We start from the raw sequence: 22,499 nt of genomic DNA on the forward strand, positions 1-22,499 counted from the left end.
TGCAGAAAAAAGGGGAAGGGAAGAAACCAGGGGGGACAATACTCGTCTCCGTGTCCTTAATAAAATCATGACGTTACATCACAAGTTAGGAAAATCATGCAATTTTATTACATGACAAGGAGGCTCCTATTGCGAGTTTAAAGCTGACTCAACGGAGGAAAAAGCATGAGTAGGGGGACGAAAATAGAACTCACGAAAAGTGGAAACTCTGGACCAATCAGCCAAACGCATAATGTCTTCCAACCGCGCTCCTGCAACTGCCATAGAGGTCTCGGAAGCCCCTCTTTTGGAGTGCGCAGTGAAAAATGAAGAATCCACTCCCGCTAAGGTCATAGTCTACTTTACCCATCTGTCCAGAGTGATGCTGGTGACAGGAGCAAAGGGACGACTGTACGAGAGGAAGAGCTGAGGACACATTAAGGAGCGATGCGGAGATGTGCGAGACTCATACTACCGCAGACAGACGACAGGGCAGAGAGTCGGAACATCAGGGAAACTGGGGTACGACACCAACGAAAGTTGGTTTTGGTACGACACAAAATATTGAACACAACGCCCTCTGGGATAAAGGACAGCGCGTCATAGTCCAAAGCTCAGATGTCCGAGACTCTTGCAAGAGATCAAGCAGAAAAATGAGACCAACTTAGCCGAAAGTTGCCGTAAGGAAAGGTCTGAGTTCGATGGCCAAGATGAAAAACAAAGACCAGACCGAAGAAGCGTCCCAGGTAGTGGAAAAACGGGGTCTAGGTGGTCGAGAAAGACGGGAGCCTCGAAGGAGGCGACACACCAAAGGATGCTGACCCGCGGGGCACCCATCAAACCCTTGGTGAGAGGACGAGATGGCTGACCTAAACAAATTGATTGTGCGATATGCTTTCCCGTCCTCAAATGAGGTGAAAAACTGAAGGATCTCAGTTACAGGCGCTGAAACGGGATCCACGTGCCTAGGAAAGCACCAGTCAGCCCAAGATTTCCAGGCTGCCCGATAGGAGTGTCTGGTGTCGGGAGCCCATGCTTGCTCCAAAAGGCTTCTAGTTGAGTTCTAAACTCCCGGAACGCCCCAGGATTCCCCGAAACCCTGCAGGTTAAGAGCAGCAGAGTCTCTTCTAGAACGAGAGAGACCCGACGGGCCTAGTAAGAGGTCTGGGAAGACTGGGAGAAGGAGCGGATACTGGACTAAGCATTCCAGCAACTGGGGAAACCATGACTGAGTGGTCCAAAAAGGAGGGACTAACAAGACCAGTTTGGCCCTCTGCTGGTGGACCTGGGCTAAAACTCGAGGAATCATAGCGAATGGGGGAAACGCATACATGAGATGGCCAGCCCAGTCCTGAAGAAAAACGTTGACTGTGTCTGGGTCCGGGCACCAGCTGTAGAATCTGGGAAGCTGGGTGTTCAAACGGGACGTGAAGAGATCTATATAAAACAGTCCCCACAGAAATGATATGGTAGAAAAAAAGTCACGTCTAATTAGGGGTGGGCGGTATAGGTGATATGCGATATAAATTTGTGCCATGATATGGATTTTGTGCATATCGCTGGACTGCGATATGACCACGGAGCGCCAGTTCCGATCGGAGTCCCAGCAGTGTAATGCTGGGGCTCCGATCGGTTACCATGGCAGCCAAGACGCTACTGAAGTCCTGGCTGCCATGGTATTTCAGTGAGCAGCATTATACTCACGTACGCCGTGGCCGTCGGGCGCTCCTTCTTCTGTCCGTGCGGCGCATTGCTAATGCTTATAGCTCACGTGTGCCGTGGCCGCCGGGCGCTCCTTCTTTTCATAGGTCTGTGCAGCGCATTGCTAATGCTATAAGCATTAGCAATGCACCGCACAGACAGGAGGGGCGGCCACGGCACACGTGAGCTATAAGCATTAGCAATGCGCCGCACATACCATGGCAGCCAGGACTTCAGTAGCGTCTTGGCTGCCATGGTAACCGATCGGAGCCCCAGCATTACACTGCTGGGACTCCGATCGCAACTGCTGCTGCCACCAATGATGTGGGGGGGAAGGGGGCCCTGCCACCAATGATCAATACTGGGGAAGGAGGGGGGCCGCACTGCCCACTGCCACCAATGATTAATACTGGGGAGGGAGGGGGGGTTTGAGTTACCAGAGGGGGTTGATAAGAGGGAGAGGCTGGGGGGCGGATGAGAGGCTGGGGGGAGGATCAGAGGCTGGCTGCCATGGTCAGCTCCCTGCTGTTGTGTGCACAAAGCACAGGACAGCAGGCAGAGCGTAAAGTCCTATTCACCCTAATAGAGCCCTAATAGGCTAATGGTTATTAAAAAATGGTTATTAAAAAAAATATATATATTTAGACCCCCCCCCCCAAAAAAAATATAGAAAACAATATATTGCGATATATATCGAACATGCTTAAATTAAAATTATATAGCAATATAGATTTTAGGCCATATCGCCCACCCCTACGTTTAATTTCCAATCGATGGTGTCGGAAAGAAAACGAGAACTCCAGTCCGCGTGAGTGTTGTGAAGGCCAGGAAGATACTCCGCTACCACGGTGATGTCTCTGGCCAGACAAAATTCCAGAAATCCTTCGCCAGATGGGACAACGCAGTCGAATGTGTCCCCCACCCCCTCAGGAGTTCCAAAAAGTTGATGTGTAGACCGGACTTCTGCGTGGACCAGCGTCCCCAGGTGGTCACTCCGTTGCAATTGGTGCCCCAACCTAGCAGGCTGGCGTCCGACTCCACCGTGAAATCCGGACGAGGACCGAAAATCACCTTGCCGTTCCAGGCCGTCAAGTTGTGCATCCACCACGTCAACTCGTCCCTAGTCTCTGTATCCAATGAGATAAAGTCTGCATAGGATGCACCCGAGTGAATGTCGGCGATCTTGAGACGCTGCATGGCTCTGTAGTGTAAAGGGGCCGGAAAAACTGCCTGTATCGAGGAGGAGAGAAGACCTATGATGCGAGCCAAGTGACGTAACAAAATCTGAGGAAGAGAAAGAGTGTGACTGAGTTCCTTGCATATAACATGGACCTTGGAAGGCGGAAGACTGAGTGTCTCTGTGGTAGAGTCGATCGTGAACCCTAAGAATTCCATGGATCGGGACGGTACTAAGTAAGACTTCGTCAGATTGAGGAGGAAGCCCAGGTGAGACAAAAGGTCCATTGTCCAGCTCAAATGTCTCAGAAGGATCGATCGGTCCTGGGTCATGAGAAGGATATCGTCCAGATAAATAATCAGACAAATCCCTCGACTGCGGAGGCAGGACATGACTGGGCGTAACAGCTTGGTGAAGCACCAAGGTGCCGAAGACAGACCGAAATGGAGACATGTGAACCTCCACCTCTCTGTCTTCCATAGGAAACAAAGCAGATCCCTGGATGGTTCTGATATCGGTTCAGTCAGATAGGCATCCTTTAGGTCCAATTTGACCACTCAATCGTTGTGGAGTAGCATGTCCCTGAGGAGGTCAATGCCCTCTATTTTGAAGTGGCGATAACGAACGAAAGAATTTAGCGCCCGTAGATTGATCATCGGTCGCATCTGACCACCTTTCTTGGCCACTAGAAAGATATTGCTGAGGATCCCGCTCTATTGCACATTTTCGAAAAAGTGCCATCAATTCCCTGTGTAGAAGGCGCTGCTTTGGGCCGGGAAGGACCACTGGGTGGGATGTGGATCGGAGAACTTGCGTGTTCTATGTGGAAACCGTGTACAGTAGAGAGAACCCACGGATCCGACGTGATCGCTGACCAGACATGGGGGAAAAAATGTCGGCGTCTGCCCCCTACCCCAGTGGCTTAAGAAAACAACGGAGGAGGTAGACTTACCGAATGGGGGTCTGGAAGATGAGGATCCTCTGGCTCCTCGGGATCGCCATGAAGAACCACGGGTGGGGAAGAAGGCCGGAGGCTGTCTGGATTTCTGGTTGAAAGCTCTGTAAGAGAAGGAGCCTCGACCCGCGCCACGGGTCTGGTAAGCAGGCCGGACAGACTGCCCCTAGAGCTGCTGGCCCTGGTGGAGACCCGCCCCTGAAAGACTTGTCTCATGGATGATTCAGCCTTGTCTAGGGCGGTGAAAGCACCCACAAAACGACTAAGGTCTTTTATAAAAGAGACCCTGAAAAGGAGGCCCTGGGCGTCCTTACCTGCCTCTGTTAAAGCCAAATTGGATAGCTTGAGTTCAATTTTAAAAAGTATCGCCTTCCTTCTCTCCATAGAGAGGGAAGTGTTGACATTACCTGTAATGCATACAGCGCCGCTGAAGCCAACCACGGAGCTCCTCTGGGTCCACCAATGTATTTTGGGCCCTGGCGGATTCAGCCATTTCAAAAATCTTGGTCAATGGACCTAGAATGTCTAAGAGTTTATCTTGGCAGGCCTTTAAGGCCGATTCAAGACCTCTTGGCCGGAGAGAAAGATGGCCCACGTGGGTCCGCCTCCTTCATTTCTAGTTCCTCCTATGAACTATCTATAGTTTTTGTCAGAGATCGGACTCAGAATCAGTATCATGTTGCGCTCTGGCGCATTTCCACTGCCTCTCCTTTTCTGCCTGGCGGGCATAGGCTCTTGCACGAACGAGGCGTGCCATCTTAGGTGGAAGACTTCACACCAACTACCTTATTTCTGGAAGCTTGTAGTTCAGAGGTAGTTGTGTGAGAACACAGAGGCCGGGGGCGGCCTTGGGTCCTGGATGAGGATGGATGGGACATAATTGCCTCAGAAATGGAATGGGATAAGGCTGTGGGCATAGATCCCATAGCCGCTTCAATTGCCAATGTCTGTGCATCATCCATTATGGAGCCTGAATCCTGGGCATGGGGGCGATCTTCCATGTCTTCAGGAATTGGGGGGTTAATGGGCATTGGGCAGATTATCTTCCGACATCTTTACTGACTCTGGGTAATCACCCAGGCTAAATTGGGAAGCATGACCCTAAAATGATGGGTATGCTGAAGAGAACACTGCTCCCAAGAGCGAATACCCCTAAATGCCCTAAAGCTAGCAGGTATGGACAGGAAAGCCTGTCTAACTGACCAGAGTCTCCTGGGGCCGGGTCAGAAGCACGACAGAAGCCAGAGCGCTATGGAAGATGGCGGCTGAAATCTCGCAAGACTTCGGCTGCCGCTGTGAGAAGCGGCGGGCGGGAGCAGAAGAATCTCGTCGCTATGAGGATGAAGGGATGGCCGCACTGCAGTAGGCGCAGAAAGTAAGTGAAGAGGACAAGATTAAGGAGGAACAGGTAATGGATAAAAATGGGAGGATGGGGGGGGGGGGGGGAGGGAAGGAAATTAAGCCCTGAAGCCTAAAGAAGAGGCAGAGACTAAGAAGCGAACGCCGCTGCTAGAATATATATACAGGGGATAGACCTAGAATATATATATAAATATCTAAAAAAGGATTAACTTGGTAAGGAAAACTGCGGTCAAACCAAAAGCACAATTCCACACGTAAAGGAATAGGCAAAAGGATTAGCCTGGCAAAGATGCAAAATACAATTCCACACATAAAGGAGTACTGGGTGGCAGCAGCAAAGAAAGAGGAAGAGTCTAGAGCAGTGATGTCGAACCTTTTAGAGGCCGAGTGCCCAAACTGCAACCCAAAACCCACTTATTTATCGTAAAGTGCCGACACGGCAATTTAACCTGAATACTATAGTTCAATATAGTATATATTCCATGTACTTTATCATTTAGCTATTAAAGCCTGCCTACATTCAGTGCCCTGCCTGTGCTGTTCATAGTGCACCCTGCGCTGATAAATGGCAGGAAAAGTCTAAGGCATATTGGTACACCATAGACTTTTTTTCACAGTGTGGGTGCCCACAGAGAGGGCTCTGAGTGCCGCCTCTGGCACCCGTGCCATAGGTTCGCCATCACTGGTCTAGAGGGACCAGGACTATTATACTGGGTCACATAAGGGAGGGACTTGTCACCATGGTTACTTTTAATGGATATGTTTTCTTTGCTGCTATTGGTTGATTCAGTAAAGAGATGGCAATAGGAGCCTCCGTGTCATGTAATAAAATTTTGAATCAGCCGCCGGAAGTAGAAGCACTGTGCCCAGTGAGCCGGCTGCTGCTTCATGAATTATCGCAGGTCAGTGAATGTAACGGAGCATTAGATTGCATAGAAAGGGGGAATATAAATGTAATTTTAACTCCTAAGACTCCTGTGCCCAGCCTTCTGTCTCCTAGTGAAGCACGAGGCAGAAGCACAACGTCTGGCTGCACATCCCTTCTTTTCTAATCGGAAATGGATGGCCCTTAGCAACGCTCTTTTGAGTGCTGCTAAGGGCCATTTCAGCCCCAGTTTTCTACCAAAAATAAACGTTTGGGCTAAATGAAGTCTATTGCAAAACTGTTGCCTATCACTTGCCCTACACTTTTTTTTTAGCAAAAGATAAATAAAATATGACGGTTATCCTTTAACCTTCTGTACATGATGAATGCCATTTCAAAATCAATATCAAATATTTTAAAAAAAAAAGTATTTTAAAATTAATTTAATAGTAAGTGACCTTAACTAGTCTTGATTAATTGATTGCACTGATTGCCATGTAGAAGTATGCTGTATTATGGACATGTTGGTACTTTCTAGTGAGGACACATTATGTAAGTCATGTGCTTGTTTACCATTTATGTGGGGTGACAGGTTTTTCTGTACGGCCTGTTGAATTTCCTTTAAACACGTAGTCATGAAGGATGTTGTCATTTTCAGCTTGGCTCTGGGCACACCCTGGGCTAGTTTCAATGCTTCCTTACTATTGTAGTGATTTGGACTTAAATACTAAAGTACTAAAGTATCTGGTGTATGATTATTATCTTTTATATAGCGCCAACATATTCCGCAGTGCTTTTTTTTTTTTTTTTTATAAGATCACCTATGGGCTATAGTGTGTAATAGATGTTGATTTGCATGGAAACAGCTGATTCTGGAATATCTTTTCTTATAATTCTGCATTGTGCCATTCCTCTCTTGTTCCTCTTAGAAATGTATGAGTAAATTGGCACCTGTTTGTCAAACAGGTGTAACCCCCCACAGTCTGGTACTGTGAGCACTGATTGGACAATTTGAGATTGTGCAGGGGCACAGCCCTTAGGCTCCTTTCACACTAGCGTTCGCTGGTCCGCTCATGAGCTCCGTTTGAAGGGGCTCACGAGTGGACCCGAACGCAGCCGTCCAGCCCTGATGCAGTCTGAATGGAGCGGATCCGCTCAGACTGCATCAGTCTGGCGGCGTTCAGCCTCCGCTCCGCTCGCCTCCGCACGGACAGGCGGACAGCTGAACGCTGCTTGCAGCGTTCGGGTGTCCGCCTGGCCGTGCGGATCAGTGCGGATCAGTGCGGATCCGTGCGGATCCGTCCAGACTTACAATGTAAGTCAATGGGGACGGATCCGTTTGAAGATGTCACCCTGTGGCTCAATCTTCAGGCGGATCCGTCCCCCATTGACTTTACATTGAAAGTCTGGACGGATCCGTACGAGGCTATTTTCACACTTAGCTTTTATATGCTAAAATAATGCAGACGGATCCGTTCTGAACGGAGCCTCCGTCTGCATTATTATGAGCGGATCCGTTCAGAACGGGTCCGCCCGAACGCTAGTGTGAAAGTAGCCTTAAATGATAACACCAGGTTGTCAGTTTATGCACACATTTCTAGGTGGAATAACAAAGGAATGGTACGACGCATAGTTATAAAAAGTGCCTCAGAATGGTTATATTTTGGTGAATACCTTTTATTTACTAAAACAGGAGAGCAGATGGAGTTAAATCCCATTTATATGTATCTATTCTTCAAACCATTTTCCAATAGTTGCAGTATCTTATGGACATTCCCATGTATGATCAGTGATAGAACAGTGCTGATATTTTCGTTTATTAACTTGATTGTAGTAGGATATGTATTGTACTTCAGATGACTACCTCTATACCTCTCTATACTATTTGTAAAGGCAGCCATACACATTCAATAACTGTTGGCCAAACGATTGATGGCTATCTCTCCCGACTCCTTCACAACGCTTATAAACATACGTTTAGTACAGCTGAAGAGCCCATGCACATGAACGTATATACTTTTTTTGGCCGCATCCGATCCACATTTTCTGCGGTTTGGATGTGGACCGGGAGCTCCTCACAGACATTACACTGTCGGCCGAATATTCTTGTGTGTGGGGGCCATAAGACTAGGTTTAACATTGGTCTTTTTGTGCATTAGGACTTAAGGCCCCTAAACACCATCCAATGATTGGGGCAATTATCATAGGGAACGCTCCTCTTCATGATTGCCACCTGTAAGGCTGCTTAAAGGGTTTCTACCACCAGATTTTCACCTATTTAGCTGTCTGACACTAGCCATCTGCTAGTGTCTGCTGTACCTAACCATGTTTGTATTGCCTTTTGTCTGGAGCGGATGAGCTTAAAAACGTAGTTTTATTAATATGCCAATGAGCCTCTGGGTGCTATGGGGGCGTCTTTTCAGCACCTAGAGGCGCCGTCTACTCACTATTTCTGCCGCCCAGCGCGCTCCAGCCTGGCCCTCTCCTCTAGATTGACAGCCTACTGCTCCCAATCTCAGCCGAATTCTCGCGCCTGCGCCGTGTGCTTCTGTATTCGGCGCAGGCGCAGTAACTGTTGGACCGCTCCCTGCGCTGTAATCGGCAGTCCCTGCCCCCGAATACAGAAGCACACAGCGCAGGCGCGAGAGTTCGTCCGAGATTGTGCTTTGTAAACAGCGACATGCTGCCCTGCATAGGATGAGCGGTCACTCAACCCCAAACAGCGGCGGTGATTGCAGCATGTAAAAGCAGCTTTCGCCTTCTGTTCCGATATCTGGCTGGAAGGGCCCTTTAGCAATAACAGCAATGATGTGTTTCCTTCCGGGTGATTATACTGATTATTGCCAAGTGTTAAGAGTAGGGATAAGCGAATTGACTTCGGATGAAACATCCAAAGTTGATTCGCATAAAACTTCGTTCTAATGCTGCACAGAGCAGAAGTTACATACAGCATTAGAATTATTGGCTCTGATGAGCCGAAGGTATTGCCAAGACTTTACGCAATACCTTAATAAATGTATTTGTACTGTAAAAAAACATTTCCCAAACCCTGGTTCGGTTCCAAGTGGAACCGAACCAGAGATCGGGAAATGTTTTTTTACAGTACAAATTAACTTATGAAGTTATTGCACAAAGTCTCGGGAGACTTTGCGAAGCAATAACTTCTGCTCATCAAAGCCAATACATTCTAATTCTGTATGTAACTTCTGCTCTGTGCAGCATTAGAACGAAGCTTATGCGAATCGACTTCGGATATTTCATCCGAAGTCAATTCGCTCGTCCCTAGTTAAGAGTCCTCTGCTGCTATAAAGACAACCAAAATACATTCTGCATACAGCAAAGATCCATTAGTCTGGCATTAATGAGAACGGTAATGGACAGTTATAGTAAAGTGCTATCTATCCTTGAAATAAACAGCAGCGTATGTTACACATTTCTTAGCATATTCTCACTTAATCTTGGTTTTGGGGCAAAGAGTCAAAATTTCTGGTCTATTGAATGCTTTACAGCAAGGGTGCACATCCTGTGGCCTGGGGGCCACATGCGGCCCCTGATATCATTATGTATGACCCCCAACCATCTGGTGACAAGCATATAGTTGCATTTATTCTCCCATTAGATGGGAATCCTTGAGGTGTAACCAGACATTTATAGTATATACTGTATGTCCAATACGTCATAAATGCAGTATTTCAGTTGGTAATACCTCTTTTATTTTCTTCCCTTGGGATTCCTTCAGTCTAACAAGTTGACCACCAACCAGAAAAAGTTGTGCACCCCTGCTTTACAGTATAGTTAATGTGATACTTTTGTGTGCTCGTGTCATTACCTTTTTGCTGTTGTATCTATAGAAACTTAGCTTTTAGTGGAGTTTTATTGGTTGATGTAGCCAAACTATTTTATGATTATCCTTTTATAACTAGTTACTCATGGCATAGTTTACACACTGAAACTAACTATTCTTTTTGGGATTGCAGCCAGAATCTATTGGATCACTACAGAGACTTAAGGACCTCTGGTTGGATGGAAATCAACTGGCAGAATTGCCTCCGGTATGTTTCTCTTTTTATTGGATGCTATCCTACAAAGAACTGAAACTCCACATATTGCTCTATAAAGTAGGTAGGTAGAGCTGAGATTCTTCCTTTACCAGTTGTTCTGAAAAGCTAGCCTTCGTAATTCGCAATAATTTGTTTGGAGTATGTAGGTAAAGATCTTCAGGTGTTCCAGAGGATCCAGATATTCTGGTGACCATACGTGTAACTGCTCAGTTACTGGCCAAATTCCAAGAAGACCCAGTGTCCCCATACCATCACTTTCTTTGCTGTATTTCTATAAGACTTTTTATTTCATGGGATATTTTTGCCCATATAGTATGTTTTAGCACTTTTTTATTGGCGTGTTTTGTATGCCTAAAAGAAAGTATGATGTTGCCAATTTTTTATTTTTATTCCATACAATTTAGTGATAATCTGGAAAAAATGTACATGGTTTGGAATTGGGGAAACAAAAACAAATGTGACATTGTTTTATGGGCTTTGTTTTTATGGTTTTCACGTGCTGTAAAAATTGTACTTCCTTTATTCTGTGAGTTAGTATGATTACAGTGTTACTAAATGTATAGTTCTTCTTATGGTTTAAAACTTCTGGAACCCTTAACTTTTTATATGTCTGTCTATGGAGCTGTGTAAAGGCTCTTTTTGTGGGGTGCCATTTTAGGGCAAGTATGACTTTATCAAAATCTGACTATTTGCCTAGGGCAGTGTGTGAGAGCCATTTTTTCAGATATCAGATCGGCGGGGGTCTGACACCCGCACCCCCGCCGATCAGCTGTACGAACAGAAAGGTAGTACTCATATGAGGGCTTTGTTCTCTTCTCTGTTTACCTGCTTGCCATCGACGTTGCAGCGGAGAGCAGGTATAATTACAACTAAGCAGTCTTGTTCACGTTAATGGGGAGGTTCCTTCCTATTAACGTGCTAGTTTCAGGATAAGACATCAGTATAACAAAAGCAGACAACCCCTTTAAATGGTTTAGAGAAAAAAAGAAGAAAGATTGGCTGGCTCACAGTTAGTTTGCATATACTTTCCTGTATAATCCAACTGTATTACAAAACCAATATTCTAATTATTCACATAACAATGACAATAAAAATATATTTTAAAACACTGTCTTTAAATATAAGATGCGGAGCTTTGTACAGTTTAATATTTTTATTTTATATGCTTTTACCATTTGTTTTATTTTTGTTTGTAATTTTTTTTTTTTTTTTGTATCTTCATCTACTTCTCATTATTATTTTTATTTCTCCTTTTCTTATTGTTGTCTGATATAAGTAATGCAACCATCTGGGTGATACATGTATTTCATTACAAAATAATAAGACAAATGTTGAGGTGCAATAACGCATGGTATGCACGTCACCAGAGTAGTTGGAGCCAAAGTCATGAAATCTATTCCAGTCCAGATTTTTGGGTAACATTGGTGTGTTTAAATATCGAGCAAAAGGTCCCCATAACTAAATACCATTTGCTATCCCTGAGGAAGGAACATTCCGTTCCTAAACGTGTCCGGTTGGAACGGCTTGTTGAATACTAAAGGTGTACAGCAATATTTAAAAACAATCTATACAGGAATATTCAAGTTGGCTTAGGCGTCCCTACGCTCCAACAGCGCACGCACGGCAAAACCATTCAAGCCGGCATACAGCAGAGCAGGTGACCAATGTAAACACAGGGAGGATCACAGCGCTGCAGGATCTGGGAGTTATAATTCCTCAAATCACTGCCAACATTAAGACAACTAAAGGATATAGTGCGTACGCCTATGCAATGAGCTAGAAGTACAACAAAGCCATACCTTTTTATTACTAAATATTAATTTTTATGCGTGAGCTCAGCATCTTATAATTAAAGGGACCAAGAGTATGTTTTAAATTATATTTTTTTTATGTGAATAATTGGAATATTGATTTTGTATGACATGTATTTATCTAGGTCTAGATACAGATGCACGCAGAAGAGAATTGCGTCTTACTGAGAAAATCAAGCGATCATGCTAAAAGTCCAAACAAAGGAGGAAGTTAGGACAGGTTGCAGAATTCATTTAGTAACTTAAAAAAACTATATTGAGACTAACTGTTTTACAAAAAAAAATATTCACATATAGACTGTTATGGTACGACGTGTTGCAGTAATGTTGAACAGCATATTTTGGAATGATAGTCTATGGTGTGGCACTGCAACGCCACAGTCGCACAAAAATCCAACTTGGATGGATTTTTGTGCATCTGTCATTTCGCAGTGTGACACCATGGACCATCATTACAAAATGTTATGCGACATTACTACAACAGAAATGTCGCTTGACAAATGTCGTTGTGCAGCCCTAGCCTAAATGTGCTAAAAAATGTTGATAGAAAAGTGTCTTATTAAAGAAGACCTGTCACCACTCCTGACATGTCTATTTTAATAGCTTTATGCATTCCCCATGTAATAACAATTCTGGAACATCTATTCTTATGGCTCTATGTTGTGCCATCCGTTTATTATTTCATCTAGAAGTTATTCATGAATTGCTAGCAGCCTGCAGTAAGGGTAGAGATGTGTGATAACAAGTTGGGGGGTGTCCCTGCACAGTCTGACAATGGCAGCAGTGATTGGATAGAGTGAGACTGTGCAGGGACACCCCCCCAACTAGTTAATACGCCTCTGCACCCTTACTGCAGACTGCTAGCAACTCATTCATAACTTCTAGTAGAAATAATAAAGGAATGGCACAACATACAGCCATAAGAACAGATGCTCCAGAATTGTTACAAGGGGAATGCATGAAGCTATTAGAACCGGCATGTCAGGAGAGGTGACAGGTCCTCTTTAAAGAGGACCTTTCATCTGGCAAAACATTGTGATCTAAGTGTCATGATCTGTACAGCGGCCCCCAGGGATCTCACTGCACTTACTATTATCTCTGGGCGCCGCTCCGTTTTCCTGCTAGGCCCTCCGGTATATTCGGTCACTTGGTCATAGTAGTAGGAGACTTCCCTTGTTCTCATGGGCATCTCCTTCTCCCAATCGCAGCGCAGAGCTAACAGCCTGGGAGTTTTTTGTTTTTTTTCTCTCTCCCAGGCTGTGAGCTCTGCGCTGCGATTGGCCAGCGCTACAGCCTGGGAGAAGGAGACGCCCAGGAGAACAAGGGCAGTCTCCTCCTACTATAACCAAGTGACCGAACATAACGGAGAACATAGCCGGAGAACGGAGTGGCACCCAGGGAGAATAGTAAGTGTAGTGAGATCCCTGGGCGCCGCAGTACAGATCATGCCACTTAGTTCATAATGTTTTTCCATATGAAAGGTCCTCTTTAAGTAATATGTGGAAACAAATTAGGTTTTTCACCTTTTCAGTCTGCTTCAAGACATAACTGATGAAAGTCATTTTGCTAGGTTTTAACACTTCTACAGCAGTGTCTGTGTCTAATTCCTCCATAATCGGGATCAACTGATACTGTTAAAAGTTTGAGCTTTGAAGTTTTTGCTGGTTTCTAGGGTTCATCCTTCTAACATGCTTGTATATTGACTACTGGGAAATTATAGATTTAGCAGCATTGCCGTTTTATACATGAAGAGAACAATCGAAAATAATAACAGTGGGAGCTTCAGAGCTGACAGCGATGTGGTACTCTAATTCTTTTTTTTCTTGAACCTTTTCTAGCACTGCTGCTGTAACCATGTAGCCTGACAGCTCAGTGTGTATCGTTACCAAGTAGACATTATGAATTTGAACTTGCCTTCTATCTGACTTTCTTTTTACTGCTTTTTATTCACATTTTTCCAACATGTCTTCTAGTTTTTGTAATATTTTTAAACCTACTGCACCTAGTCTCAAATATTAGAGTATGCTCACACGAGGGATTTTATCAGCTACATAATCTGCTACATATGTTCATTTTTGAGTGATGCGGACCCGCTGTACCGGCACTGCACTAGAGTGGTAACAGGGGAATAAATATGCAGGGTGTGTTCACATTCAATTGGAGCCTCTGTCACAGATTCCACTAAAAAATTGATGAACTAGAGCAGCATACAGTGAGGAACAGAAGTATTTGAACACCCTGCGATTTTTCAAGTTCTCCCACTTAGAAATCATGGAGGGGTATGAAATTCACATTGTAGGTGCATTCCTACTCTGAGAGGCAGAATAAAAAAAATAATCCCATTGTATGATTTTTAAAGAATGTATTTGTCTTGCACTGCTGAACATAAGTATTTGAACACCTGAGAAACAGCAAGAATTCTGGCTCTCAAAGACCTGTTACTGTGCCTTTTAAAAAGTTCACCTCTACTCCACACTTGTCCACCCCACAGTCAGTCAGACGCCAACTACTACCATAGGTGAGACCAAAGAGCTGTCAAAAGACACCAGAGACACAATTGTGGTCCTCCACAAGGCTGGAAAGGGCTACGGGGCTTGGTGAAAATAGATCAACTGTTGGAGCAATTTTTAGAAAATGGAAGAGGCTAAAGATGATTGTCAGTCTCCCTCGGACTGGGGCTCCATGCAAGATCTCACCTCATGGAGTATCACTGATAAGAAAGGTGATGAATCAGACCAGAACTACAAGGAAGGAGCTGGTCAGTGACATGAAGAGAGCTGGGACCACAGTTTCAAAGGTCATTGTCTGTAGAACACTACGCCGTCATGGTTTCAAATCATGCATTTGCACGGAAGGTTCCTCTGCTCAAGTCATCACATGTCCAGGCCAGTCTGAAGTTTGCCAATGACCATCTGGATGATCCAGAGGAGGCATGAGAGAAAGTCATGTGGTCAGATGAGACCAAAGTAGAACTTTTTCGTCGTGTTTGGAGGAAAAAGTATGAGTTGCATCCCAAGAACACCATCCCTACTGTGAAGCATGGGGGTGGTAACATCATGCTTTGGGGGTGCTTTTCTGCGAAGGGGACAGGACGACTGCACTGTATTAAGGAGAGGATGAATGGGGCCATTTTTTGTGAGATTTTGAGCAACAACCTCCTTCCCTCAGTCAGAGCATAGAAAATGGGTTGTGGCTGGGTCTTCCAACATGACAATGACCTGAAGCACACAGCCAGGATAACCAAAGAGTGGCTCCGTAAGAAGCATATCGAGGTTCTGGAGTGGCCTAGCCAGTCTCCAGACCTAAATCCAATAGAACATCTTTGGAGGGAGCTGAAACTGTGTTGCTCAGCGACAGCCCCGAAACCTGACAGATCTAGAGAAGACCTGAGTGGAGGAGTGGGCCAAAATCCCTGTTGCAGTGTGTGCAAACCTGGTCAAGAACTGCAGGAAACCTGTGACCTCTGTAATTGCAAACAAAGGCTTCTGTACCAAATAATAACACCGATTTTCTCAGGTGTTCAAATACTTATCAGCAGTGTAAAACAAATTCTTTAAAAATCATACAATGTGATCTCCTGGATTTATTTATTTTTGTTTTTAATTATGTCTCAGTGGGAATGGACCTACAATGTGCATTTCAGACCCCTCCATGATTTCTAAGTGGGAGAACAAATACTTCTGTTTCTCACTGTATTACCCTATTTTGTCTGATAAAATAACAGACACGACGAGTGGAAGTTATTGTCCCCCTACAGTTTTCTGGCATAAAGTTTTTAAATGCTGCTGCACCTAGATATAGATATGCCACCTTCCCCAGTGGGCGTGGTGGGGGCAGCATGTCCGGCACATTTGTCATTATTTACACCAGTTTCCTGCTGTACATGATGACTGAAATCCATGACTGCTATGAGCTAGGCGTGTGTGCGCGTGTGTATATATTTATAAGACGCACTTTTTTTTTTTCCCTTCAAAAGTGGAGGAAAAATGGCAGTGCATCTTATAAAGTGAGTACTAATGAGCGCTTCCATTAAAGTGCTTATTAGTATGCAGCAGAGTCGGTGAGCAGTGAGTAAAGTGCTGTGAGCACTTGCTGTACTCACCACTCCCTCATGTTCTCCAGGCACCGCTCTGTACTGTCCAACTTGCGTACAGCATTAGGACATAGTGTATGCAATATGACCTGACGCGGTCACAGAGCAGCATAGGCCCAGTAAAGACCAGGGAGCATGACTGCAAAAGAAACTGCCGTACCTGCACCGTAGCAGAACAGGAGAAGTAATTCTATTTATTTTAGTTCTGATGACTGTCTTACCTGAGGTCTGATGGGGTTCTGATGCGAGTCCCCGGTCTGCGGCTCTGGTCCCAGGTCTGAAAAATATTTATTTATTTTTATTTTCCTCCCCTCAAACCTAAGTGCATCTTATAAAAAAAATAAAATAAACCCGTATATACATGCACACACCAGAATATGTGTATCACATAACAAGTCTCATCATAAATTAAGCGCATCCTCCCTGACACAGGGAATATTAGAGACCAGCATGAAGCGCCAGCCTTTGATACATTTTCCAATCATCACTGTAGGCAGTCAGACTAAATTGTAGTGAGTGAAGTCCATCATTTAGTGTACTGATTTTTCTGTCGTTTTTGATTTTCTGCTCCTATGAGACTGAATTATACTGAAATGATTATGAACATTTCAAAACAGTGGTTCACAGAATAATTTATACCTTGAAGAATACGGTATATCACGACACTGACAGCTCTTCTGACTGGTCTTCTTTTGTTAACACTTGCCTTCCCCATAAATTGTTTAGCATCTGTTCTTGTGCTGGTGCTCTGTTATTCCTACTGGAAATGTATGAATAAATTGACAGTTGGGTAGTACTTGACAATAGGGTGCCTCTCTACCATACTTGCAAACTGTTCTGGAGATATGAGAGACCGCAAAGAACATTTTCTGTGCGTGGCACTGGGATGCTGCATCATCCAATTCTGCCCCAGTGTCCAAATATTCAAGGGGTGGCTCTGCTTTGTGAAAAGGGGGCATGTCCTATTAAAGGGGATGTGGTCTGTGAAAAGGATTGTGCTTAAACAGTGCAACCTATGCTTGGTTAAATGCTTTGTGTTTCTATTTTCTTTTCTGATCAAATGAATGCAGTTCACTTATTTGACTTGCTTTAGCCAGATAAAAACTTTTTTGATATTTCAGTCTGATTACAACATTGGCATAACCTTTGCTGGTCTTTGCCCTTCAGCTTGATCTTACAATCAGACAATGTTCTTACTCTTCCACAGTGGAATATAAATTGATATACTGTACATGCAGCCCTTTGTTTTCTACCAGCTTAGTCTTGGAAATGTTGGCTTGATATGAAGCAAGTACAGGTTAATTGAAAGCACTGGTATTGTGTTTTTTTTTTTTTTACACTTTTCTTACTTTGTACTTTGTACAGATCCTTCTCTCCCCAAACATTATCTGCCGGCGGAGCGTCAGGAGCACTCCATACATTATAGCGTTTGCCGGTCCCACTGAAAACATTGAATTGGGGAGAAGAGTTACAGTCTGAGCCTATAATGTGATAGGAGTTGGGTTTCAGAATACCTCACCCCCCCAATATCGAATGCAACCAGAAATCCTAGAAACAGAGCTAAACAGTAGTCCATATAACAGCAGGTGTTGCTAACAGATGCTGACAAATTTAAGCTCACAACTACATTTGCTTTATAGTTTCAGCTTCCTCCAAAGATGTTCTATTGGATTTAAGTCTAGAGACTGGCTAGGCCACTCCAGAACTTTGATATGCTTCTTACGGAGCCACTCCTTGGTTATCCTGGCTGTGTGCTTCGAGTCATTGTCATGTTGGAAGACCTAGCCACGGCCCATCTTCAATGCTCTTTTTTTCCTTAAAAAGTGGGGGGAAAATGGCAGTGCATCTTATAAAGTGAGTACTAATGAGCGCTTCCATTAAAGTCGGTGAGCAGTGAGTATAGTGCTGTGAGCGCTTGCTGTACTCACCACTCCCTCATGTTCTCCAGGCACCGCTCTGTACTGTCCAACTTGCGTACAGCATTAGGACATGGTGTGTGCAATATGACCTGATGCGGTCACAGAGCAGCATGGGCCCAGTAAAGGCCAGGGAGCATGACTGCAAAATAAACTGCTGTACCTGCACCGTAGCAGAACAGGAGAGGTACCTTTTTAGTCATTATTTTAGTTCTGATGATTCCTACCTGAGGTCTGATGGGCCTCTGGTCCCTGTTCCCCATATATACATAAACGCACCAGAATAGGTTATTGTGATAGCCTCTTTCTCCACCCGCTGTTTGACTGGTTTCTCCTTCTGCACAGAAATGGGGAGAAAGCTGTCAATAAGCAGCTGGAGAGTTAGGGGAGCCTGCAGCTCATGAGTGCATTTGACTCCTACATCTGACTACCCTTATGATTTAAATGTCAGACCTTATCCTGTGCATTTTATTATTTAGAGCAAGAAATGATACTGCCTGAATGCTCAGTGTACTTTGGTTCTGGTCTTTTTGTGTCTTATTAGTACTAGTGAAAGTGGAGCAAAGTAATATGTTCTCTTTAAACTCCTCTAAAACAAGATCTGATAAGTTGGTTTTGTGTTTCTTAATTTAGATGCTAATCAGTTATTCGCGTTTCACCTCCCCGCAGGGGCTCTCGGACTGATGTCACATTGCTTGTTTTGACTAGTTTTGTTCTGTTTACCCTGGTACAGGAAATAGGAAGCCTGAAAAACTTGATGTGCCTGGATGTATCTGAGAACAAGCTGGAAAGGCTTCCCGAAGAGATCAGCGGATTGACTTCACTGACTGATCTGCTTGTGTCACAGAATTTAATTGAGGTTTTACCTGATGGCATTGGTAAGGAAAAAAATATTTGAAGCACTTTAATAGAATTGGCAAGAAGCACTTGGCAGTTGGAGATGATCATTAATAAATTATGGATGCCGTACCCAGGTTCATCAAAGGGACATTGGATGAGGATTTTTTTTGTAATGCTGGCTTACAGATAAGAATTCTCCCGACTCCCGCATTAATATGCATGCATACATGTTGCAGATCCATGGTAAGGAGTGGATAGCTGCTGTCGGGGACCTCTTGCAGGAGGCGGATAAGGAATATTTAGATCACTATTGTCAATTTCATGTAGTGGCAATTTAAAAAGTATTTGTAACAATTTTAGCACGAATATTTTAGTGGACATATTTTAAGGATTAGATTCATTATATTGCTGACCTGATTGGGGAGAAATTTAAAGCTGACCATATGGTTGAATGCGTATTCAACCAACATCTACCTCACCAGATCCTCCAATATGTATGCATGAATGGGGAGAAGGGAAAAAGTTGCTGTCAGATCCCCACTAATAAAAGGATCAGACAATGAAATCCAGGACTGGCTCCAGGTTCATGTGGGCCCCTTGGGCGATAAATCTCAGTGGGCCTCTTATGGCATTTGTCAAATGTCACCACAGCATCTGAGAGTGTTAAAAAAACGGAAGCGCTGGCTTCCTGCTCAGACGCACCTTCCCCCAGCGGAGATCAGGGAAAGCACCCTGTTCTAAAAATGAGCCGCAGCCTGTACTAGGCTGTTCCCTGCCGGATCTAGCAACCCTAGTGTGAAACTAGCCTAAAAGGGTAGCTAACTTTATATATAACTTTATTTTAAACTATTCCAAGTGACCTACAGTTCATTTTAATGTACTTTATTCATTTATTTTTCTGTTTTAATGACAAAATAGGCCCCCTAGTGCAGACTCCTGAAATTTGGGGTCCTAGTTTGTAATTTAAAATAAAGTACTTTATGAAAATGAATTATAGGCCATTTATATTAATAGTTTAAAGTTGTGTCATATCCTAGTTCTAATAAAAAAATAAAAATTCTGTTAAATATATTAAGACATTTTGATATTTTTAGTTTTCCTTGTCAACATCATTTGAGAAAATCATAAAATCCTGCAGTTTCACTTCGGCCACCAGACCTAATAGGAAGACACTTCCTATTTTCTAGAGATCACTTTTCAGTCATCTCTTAATCACAGGCAGGATTGCAATGAAAGATAACAATTGCACGTACATGACACAGGATACACCATTTACAGTAGGTAATGGACCAAGCTTACCTACTCCCCTTCCTTGCGCTGTGATCACTGTACAGGTCACAGAGCATGTCTTGAAAATGCTCCCATACAAGCCAGTGAATATCTCATGTCCATTGTGCCTATGGTCCATGCGATTACTGTAATAGAATATACTTGCCTGGCTTCCTGCACCGCTGCTGCTTCTCCGCATGCGCAGATGAAAACATCCGGTGTTTCTGTCGGAGTTATGGTTTGGTAATATGTTCAAGAATACAGAAAATATGTTCTATTTATGTAATAAAAAGGATAAATATAAATGTTGGCAGTTTACAAGTGTTTGTACTAGAAGAAAATCAAGTTTAGTCCCAGTAGAAGCGTTTTAAGTGCTATCCTACTCTTGTATCAAGTGCAGCTGTTAAAATGCTGTCCATTTAGCGGCAATGACAGCTGTAATTGATGGCCTTGGATTGTAAATCTGCATATTACTCTGTCTAAGGCCTCCTGCACACGACTGTAGTTGTCCCAATGCCTTGTTGCAAACCGCATTTGCGGATCCGCAATACACCGTTCAGTGTGCACTCCGCATGCGGACACATTCACTTCAGTGGGTCCGCAAATCCGGAGATGCAGAATGGTGTGGAACGGAAGCACGGAACGGAACCCTACTGAACCACTACGGAGTGCTTCCGTGTGGTTTCATCCCGTACTTCCGTTCCACAAAAAGATAGAACATGTCCTATCTTTTTGCGGAACAGGCAGATTGCGGACCCATTAAAGTGAATGGGTCCGCTGCAGCTGCCCCACGGTCGGTGTTCGTGCACTGCGGCCCGCAATTTGACTGATGCGGACAGGACATGATGTGCTGTCGGCATTTTTTGTTGACCCATTGAGATAAATGGGTCCGCATGCTATCTGTAAAAAAACAAACAAAAAAAACCCAGAACGGACACAGAAACAAACAACGTTCGTGTGCATGTAGCCTAACATGCATTATATGTTTCTTGTTTATTATGAGCACATTTGCTGTCCCCAGGGAAGCTTAGAAAGCTGTCAATACTTAAAGTGGACCAGAATCATCTGATGCAGCTTACAGAAGGGATTGGAGAATGTGAGAGCCTTACGGAACTAGTTCTTACAGAAAATCAACTTTTGGTGAGTTTACACATGAATAAACTGTGCAGAACCTGGGCTTTCTGGGTCAGTGATACATGTCTGTATAAAGTGTGGATGGATCAGGACTTGGATTTTAGTCTGTATTCTCCGATCTCGATTTTTATTTTTTTAGCATCAGAATAAAAGTGCATGTCTTGCCCATAGAGAACGAGCAACGTTTGTCGTGACTGCAATGTAATTTACTCTGACAGGAATCAAGTGTTGGCTAACAGCTATGTTCGACTTGTACAGTGTCCTTTGAGGGTAGACATGGATTATAGGTCACTGTTTGTACAGTTTGCCATTGTTTCCTGTATCTGTGGCTGGTTTTCCTCTCCTTTAAATATTCAAGAGCAGTTCCATCAAGATCAAATGTATATAATGTAGTTTTAATTCCCCCACATGTATTTCCAATTGTCCTAGCCCGAGTTGGTATTCCTTGAGTAAAGTGACGTGACCTGGTAGTTCTGCACATTTCATCCCTACACCTATATTCACCAACAAAAAGTAGCATTTTTCTGTTTAAATTCCCCCCTTTCCTTGTAGCATCCCTATGTGAGCACTTTTAAGATGGATATACTGGTTAAAGGTATTTTTAATATTGACGACCTATCAATATTATATCGGCGGGGGTCCAGCAGCTGCCACCCCCGCCGATCAGCCCCTATGAGACTGCACGATTATCGGGAACAACCTTTCATAAGAGCGCTCGTTCATTGGCTTCGGGGCATCTTTCATCAGGAAAAGAGATGTACGATTATCGGCAGAACATCTTCCTGTGTAATCAGTGATCTGCTGCCGATAATGAATGGAACAGAATGAGGGAGGAAGGAATTCCTCTAGCACTCTATTTGCACCGGCCTGTGTAATCAGGCCTGTGCAAACGAGTGCTGATGGATGTTTTATCATCTATTAGCGCATTGGGCACTGTAATACCACCTTAAAGTCTAACTGTCATACTTATTAATGGGGGATACTGACTATTTTTGTAATATACTTTAATTGCTGAAATTGTATATTTCTATTAGAAAAATAGCTCTAAAGTGGCCCAATTTGAGCCTTAGCAAGGCTCCTCTGTCTTCTGGTTACATAACAGTAGAGACTTGTTAACCCTGACTGTGTTAGGTAAACAGAAGACAGAGGAACGTTGATAAGGTTCAAAATGGGACACTTTAGAGCTGTGTTTCTAATAGAAATCTACGATTTCAGTAATTAAAGTATATTACAAAAATGGTCAGTATCACTGCCCCTACACATTACACAAATAAAAACAAGAATGACAGTTACACTTTAAGGCTACTTTCACACTGGCGTCTTGGCTTTCAGTATG

At 43.9% G+C, this 22,499-nt stretch overlaps 1 protein-coding gene across 1 annotated transcript in view; it reads left to right on the forward strand.

The window, feature by feature from the left end:
* Nucleotides 1-22,499, forward strand: part of LRRC1 (leucine rich repeat containing 1) — a 185,284-nt gene that overhangs the window by 123,345 nt on the left and 39,440 nt on the right. Inside the window, exons 7-9 of the mRNA XM_044290858.1 lie at nt 10,017-10,091; nt 18,654-18,798; nt 21,051-21,169. Of these exons, the coding sequence (XP_044146793.1) occupies nt 10,017-10,091; nt 18,654-18,798; nt 21,051-21,169 (339 nt within the window). The remainder of the gene's footprint in view (nt 1-10,016; nt 10,092-18,653; nt 18,799-21,050; nt 21,170-22,499) is intronic.

The sequence above is a fragment of the Bufo gargarizans genome, chromosome 4 (assembly GCF_014858855.1).
Source record: "Bufo gargarizans isolate SCDJY-AF-19 chromosome 4, ASM1485885v1, whole genome shotgun sequence".
In the NCBI taxonomy this organism is placed as follows: domain Eukaryota; kingdom Metazoa; phylum Chordata; class Amphibia; order Anura; family Bufonidae; genus Bufo; species Bufo gargarizans.